The sequence below is a fragment of the Buceros rhinoceros genome, unplaced genomic scaffold (assembly GCF_000710305.1).
Source record: "Buceros rhinoceros silvestris isolate BGI_N320 unplaced genomic scaffold, ASM71030v1 scaffold518, whole genome shotgun sequence".
NCBI classification, from domain to species: domain Eukaryota; kingdom Metazoa; phylum Chordata; class Aves; order Bucerotiformes; family Bucerotidae; genus Buceros; species Buceros rhinoceros.
In genome coordinates this window covers 24,498-30,962 of record NW_010428375.1, presented here as the reverse complement: position 1 = coordinate 30,962, position 6,465 = coordinate 24,498, and the positions used below count along the sequence as shown (strand labels likewise).

Genomic DNA, 6,465 nt, shown 5'->3' with positions numbered 1-6,465 from the left:
GCTGAGGCAGCATTAGAGGGCACTGCAGGGCTAGAAATGCTGCCCCACAGCATCCCTGCTGGAAAAGGGGGGTCACGGGGGAAGCTGGCCCCCCCGGCAATTTCAGGGCTCTTCTAGAACTGGTACAGCGGCCACTTTTCATCCGGCGAGCTGCAGAAAGGCCATGAGCAGCTCTTGCTGCTGGGAGACGCGAGTGTTGTGAAGCTCAGCCCGTGACCTCTTCCTCCCTCTCCCCTCCCTTTCAAACCACACCTGATCCGCTGGTTTAGGCCGGTGCATTAACAGGCAACTGTTCCCCAGGTTATGATGATTGGTGGATTTGTGTGACCCTGAGAAGCAGATTACTACTCTCTCCTATTCTTTACTTTATTAATTAGGTCTGACTGGCAATGCTGGCTGATACCCGGAACAGGCTGAGCAGAAGAAACCACGAGCACCTTTAGGAAGTGCAGTTCTGAGACCTGCTTGTTTCTGTAATAGATGAAAAAAAAAAAAAGGACAAACCACTGAAAAGTTATTTAAAAGATCGAGGAAACCCTCCTGCCCATCTCTGTCACCGGTTCGTTCCTTCACCCTTTAGTCATCACGTTTCATTGGGCAGTTGCACGGGAATTTCAGACTGTTTATTTACTTCTGCAGCTTAATACATTTCTGAAAATTTATAGGCTGTAAAAGTAATGTCGCGTCGAGAGCTGGAATTGAACGGCAGGGGAAACGTGTGACAACACACTGCCAGAGGCTGCAGCAGGCTGTTTGGGCACCCTCTGCCTCTCTTCCATGAGCACAAATGCCTAAATCTGCACGTAATAGTCACTGGCGCCAGCCAGACTCAGTGAGGAGTAAGAAAAACCGTAGTAACCTCCTCCAATTTTGGCCCAAATTACACAAGAAAAAGAAGAGGTGGGATGTTTCATCACATTTTATGGTCCCTAAGAATGTGTGGGTCAGATTCTTCATGTTTTTAGGGATAAATCTAACCAGCCAGAGCATAAAAAGCAGATCCTCAACCAAGGGAAACTGTCGTAGCCTGATGGGAACTCCCAGCGTAACAGCAATTTATGTACGCGAAGGATTTGCCTGTTTGCCTCTGTATTACCATCGGCAGAGCTGAGGTGGAAGAATATAAACTCATTGCTCCGTGGAGGTGTTATTTACCACTAAACATCCCTCTTTCTCACAGATCACTACGTTTTCATTAGCAAAGTCCCTACAAATACATCGCAATTACACCACGAGTAACGGCTCGGTTTCCTTGGAGGAGCTTTACGTGCTGTAACGCATGAAAAGCAACGGTGGGTGACTTAGCGGGTCTGGGATGCTTGTGCAGCTCCTCGTGATTTAAAACCTCCTCTGATCAGGACGCCGGTTGCCGTCAGCGCACACATTACCATATGGCACGGCTGCGTCTTCGGTTAATAATTATTAAGGGCCGGGAAACAGCATTTCTGCATAATTCAGACCGCGCTCAAGACTTCAGAAAGTCTTTTCACCTCAAGTGCAGGGATAGATTTGTCAAAAAAAGGGTTGACTAGGATTGAACATGACATATTTAGGGTGGGTATCATAAAGTATTCATGGCAGGGTATTAGACGTGGTCCTTGTAGGCTATTACAAGATGTAACAAATGTATAAATTCATCTTTTTGCGATCTGTTGATGCTGTCTGATCCAGAATTCATTTCCCAAATGAGTTTTATGGTATTTTTGGGTAAACATTATCAAATGGCTCCTATCAAGTGCATTAATCTTTTGCTTTAGTCGGATATCTGTGCCTCTATCTCTTCATAGCTCATTAGTCCCCGGCTACTATGTTTTGATGCCCGGAACTCATCTGAAACTCAGGTCTAATAGACTACTTCTGCTTGGTGCAAATCAGGAGCATGAAATTCAGCTGGCCCCGTCCTCTTGATAGAGCCAAAGCACCCGCAAAGCGCTCTCGTTTCGAATTTCATGGCAGTGGAGGATGAACCATCAGGATCTTCCCGCTAAGTCATTCAAAGCCAAACACGACTTGGACAAGGAAGTCCTGCAGTCCTGGGCAGGGGTGATAAGCTCAGAACAAATTGATATTATTTTTCATTTTTTTTTCTTGCTAATTCATGAAAGCTGTTGTATGAGTTGTATCAGCGCTGGAGACGCTCTGTGCCAGTGCTTCCTCATTCCTCAACGGCTCAAAACAGTGTTTGCCCTCCGTCCGTCAGTGGCAGCAGTAGAATTTGCTATTCACACCAAGGCTCGCTGAAGAACAAACTCCAACACCAGCCAATCCCCCAGAGGCAATGATGTGGGGATGGGCTGGCGCATCACCCCTCCTCAGCAACGCTTTGGCGCAGCCTGCGTTAAACGAGGGCACTCCTCACTGATTAAACAAGGGCTTGAGCATGCACGCCAAGCCCGCGCCTCTCGGGCCGGAGCCTGAATTCCCCCCATTCTCCTCCAGCCGTGACTTCCCAGGCCCAGCCTGCGTCCAGTTTCAATTACCTTCTGCCGAGGTGTTATTTTTACACACAGATGCCTGGATTTCTCTCGAGAAGATGGGTGATGGAGAAGAGGAGCGATAACGTGCTCTCTCACACGCCACGCTTCCTTCCTATAGCGTTTGAGCTGTTCATTAATTACGCGTCTTTTGAAAAGTAATTTCATACCTTTGTGCAAATGAATGAGCGACCGTTAAAACCGCAGGAGCGGAGCTGCGGCGAGCGCCCTGCTTCCCACTCACGGTATGTTGCTTACATCTTCATCACTAATAATTTCTGGGTGGATCATGTCAGGCTTCACACGGACGGGCAGCGGGGAAGAGAGACGAGGAACAGCTCCCCACGTTCATTTGGAATGGAGCCTGATACAAGCTGCTTTTGTGAACACGTTGGCGCTGAAATAGCAGCCAAAAAAACCTGTGCCCCTGCTTTGTCTGCTCCTCACTGGTCACTAAGGGAGAGGGATCAGGTATTAATTAGCCGGGTATTAGTAACAGGTACTGAAAATCCTTCGGAACAACTTTCCCCACGCACAGCCAAGTGGCATCTCACTTTGCTGAGGTTTTTAATCATGATTTTGCACGCCTACTCTGCTGACAGGAGCGAGTCATTACAGGTTCCCGCAGTCACCGGAGGATCCCAAATGACAAGGGACCTCTCTAGAGAAATCCAGTCAGATCCCATTAGCTTTATTACGGATGGGAGAAAGTTAGGAAGTGTTAGAGTGCTCTCCCCTAGCTGAGCAAATTTAAAAATACAGTTACTGCCTCATTGCCTGGTTCACTCTTGTCAACAACCGTACCCTGCTTTTATCTCTCTGTAACAGTTTCAAGTAGCAGCATCTCTTCTGGAATTAACTGCAAAGCTCTCATGGAGGCACAAGAATATTTATATAACGTTAATCTCCAGATGACAGAGATCCAAACCTTTCAGCGTCCGGAAGAAAATGGGATCGGAGAGGGGCCCCACTCCCTTGGCGTTGCGAGCTTGGATCCGGAAGTAGTAGATGGTGTCCAGGTTGAGGTCCAGGATCTGATGGGTGAGCCGGTCGCCGCCGATGGACTCCATAACCCAGTCGTCAATCGGAGCGTTCTTGTCCAAAGTGTAGAAGAGGATGTAAGCTGGATAAACACAGGCGCGCTGTCAGGAGCTCGACCGCATTTTAACGCGCTTCCATTACGCAGTACAGATTTCTTAAAAATGGTTAGATTTTTAAAAGGGGGATGGCAGCTCTCCAGTCCAAAGAGCTATGAAAATACAGTTTGAGAACAAAACCTCAGCTGCAGCATTTGCTGTACGAAATACAGATTTAACACCTATAAAACCAGGCAGCGCGCGTTAAAAGGCTGTTAGAAGGGCATTTCCCAACTTGAGGCGCACCGTTCAGCCCGATCGCTGCCATAAACCACCCGACACGAGTCTTTAGTGCTTCAGTGCTGAAATAAAACTGAGCAGCATCAGGGACACACGTGAATTACTGGGTGCTTATGGAAAGCCATAAACCACTTCTTGGCAACTGGAGCGGAAAGCATTTTGGATAAAGAATAAAACTTCTGGTAACTCTGAATTTTGCTAACTTGGAGCACCACGATAACTACTTACCACTGGCTGAAACTTAAACGTCTTACAACTTGGAGAGCAGAAGCACCAGGCTTAGGAAATGATAGTGATTTGTAGGAATTACCTTGAGCTGAAGGGAAGTTATGGAAATAGATACATGTGTGCGTCTAAACACAAACACAACGCTCAAGCATTTGTAGGGAGGAAGATGATTGGGTTGTTAGGGATGCTTCTACTCTCCACAAGGAGCTGTTTCCTCTCCCTGGTACCTCTCAGACACACCTGACCACATATGCAGTAAAAAAATCCCTCGGAGAGTCAGTCTGCAGCCCAATGCTACCAGAAAGGAGCCTGTGTGTGGATGTCCACCTGCTCCCAGGTCTGAATGCTGCTGTCAGTGGAAAAACCCTGTCAAAATTGCTATCACGGAGTCGTTTCACACCGTGGAAGTCAGGGCAGCTTTTATTTTACTGCATCTTCTAGTTGTTGGGGAATCAGCACCATTAGGGGCATTTCTCAACTCTTTAGCAGCATGTCACGGGGATTACCAGGAGTAATGGTGACATATCCACGCCTTCTCCCACACGCAAATACGTTGTAGAACTGGTCTAACTCAACTCTTTGTAGCAACGTGACCATAACATGCGTATTTCTGAAGATGAGCAAAATTGCCCCTAACAATTATATGCCTTTGACATGCCTATTAACAGCCTAAAATGATCATTTAAATGCAAAATCTCAGCTAGAACTCTATTATGTTTTTCAAACTAGGCAAACATTAAAGGTTTGGAGTGGATTTCTTCATTAGGCACTAAGGTTCTACGCAGCATTTTGGAAAATAAAATCTGTCATCGTGAAGCACCTATTATCTCCAGCTCTTGTCAGTCCATGTTAGGGGCTTTTTTTTCCTCAAATTGTTATTGTAAAGTTAGATATCCACCAATAAATCCCCCCATTATGCGCTGCACCCAGTAACCTATCATTATGTGTATTATGTATTGCATTATTGCCAAACAAAGTACTTACTATTAATCATTTCTAATTATCACTGAGCAGCACGTCCCACAAAACCCTCAGTCCCAGTGCCGCATTTTTTAACTTATGGTACTGCTCTCAGCAACGAAAAACAAGATTTACATCCCCCGAGTCTAGATCTTGCAGTATCCCTAAAAGGTGCCTTGAATCCCAGACCAAGATGGCTGAGAAAAGCAAGAGAAAACAAAACATTAATATAAAAAAAAGCACACACACGAAAAAAACCCAACAAAAAACCAAACCAAAAACCCCCAATCAAACAAACAACAGAGATAGGGAGTGGAAGCAGTAAATCATCGGTAAATAACACAGAAAAATGTAAATATTTACCAGTGATTTTCCCATTGGCTTCCAACGGCGGTTGCCAGCTGACAACGACGGCCCGGGGCTTCCCTTCCCGTGTAATGACCGTCAAATCCTTGGGAGCAGAGGTTGGAGCTGAAAATAAAGAAAACACTTGAACCCAGAAGTCGTCCACCTTCGTTTGAACCCCTTACACCCCGTGGCAGGCATTCACCGCTCACACTGAGTACCCGAGACCGCCTAACGCACCCTGGGAGCCGTATACATTTAATAACAGCAATAATATCGTGACCTCTCTATTAGGAACATGTGCAGGCGTGGTACATTTTTAGGGCTGTGGAGGAGGGAGGAAAATTGGGCAGTTATTAGAAAACAGTTCAGCGAGAGGAGTGATACATTGGCACTGCGCTCGTTGTTTGTTTCCTCAGTTCTGATACAGGCTGTGTGTGACTTCGAGCATGTAGATAACGGAAGAGCATGAAGAACACTGTGTGGGCATCCCATCATCTGCGTCCTACCCATATGGCCACCACACAACTTCCCTGAACGTTCAAAGAACAACTTCAAAGTCACTTATGAGGTTAAACTTTAAAAATCTGTTCAATCACGCTGAGCTCAACCAGCCCCATCTGAAGCGCAGGCACAGCCCTTCAGGGCGATGAATGCTCAGTGATCTTAGACAACAAGAAGGAAGGGAAGAGCCAGGTGCTGTACAGGCTCTGCTCACAGGAACTGGACCCTCTGAACTAACACTGAGCAGATAGTCCCGTGGTATCTGCATCAGTTGAACTTTTCAGCAGTGGGATCCAGAAACAAAAATGAAATCTGTGCTCGGGGACCACAAGTTTGTTATGTTACTGAGTAGGTGACTACTCGCCAGCTGATGCTCTTTGTGGCAGATTTATGGTGGGTTATCACAGAATCACAGACTGGTCGGGGTTGGAAGGAACCTTAAAGCTCACCCAGTGCAACCCCCTGCAGGGAGCAGGGACATCTGCCCCCAGAGCAGGGGGCTCAGAGCCCCAAGGGCCAACCTGACCTGCCATGGGGCCAGCGATGGGACTGCTGCCACCTCTGGGGGCAGCCTGAGA

General features: G+C 46.9%; 1 protein-coding gene across 1 annotated transcript in view; it reads right to left on the bottom strand.

Annotated features, from left to right (window-relative positions):
* Positions 1 to 6,465, bottom strand: part of DCC (DCC netrin 1 receptor) — a gene marked incomplete at its 5' end in the record, with an annotated part of 71,917 nt that overhangs the window by 42,225 nt on the left and 23,227 nt on the right. Inside the window, 2 exons of the mRNA XM_010142224.1 lie at positions 3,403 to 3,597; positions 5,402 to 5,509. Coding sequence (XP_010140526.1) covers positions 3,403 to 3,597; positions 5,402 to 5,509 — 303 coding nt within the window. The remainder of the gene's footprint in view (positions 1 to 3,402; positions 3,598 to 5,401; positions 5,510 to 6,465) is intronic.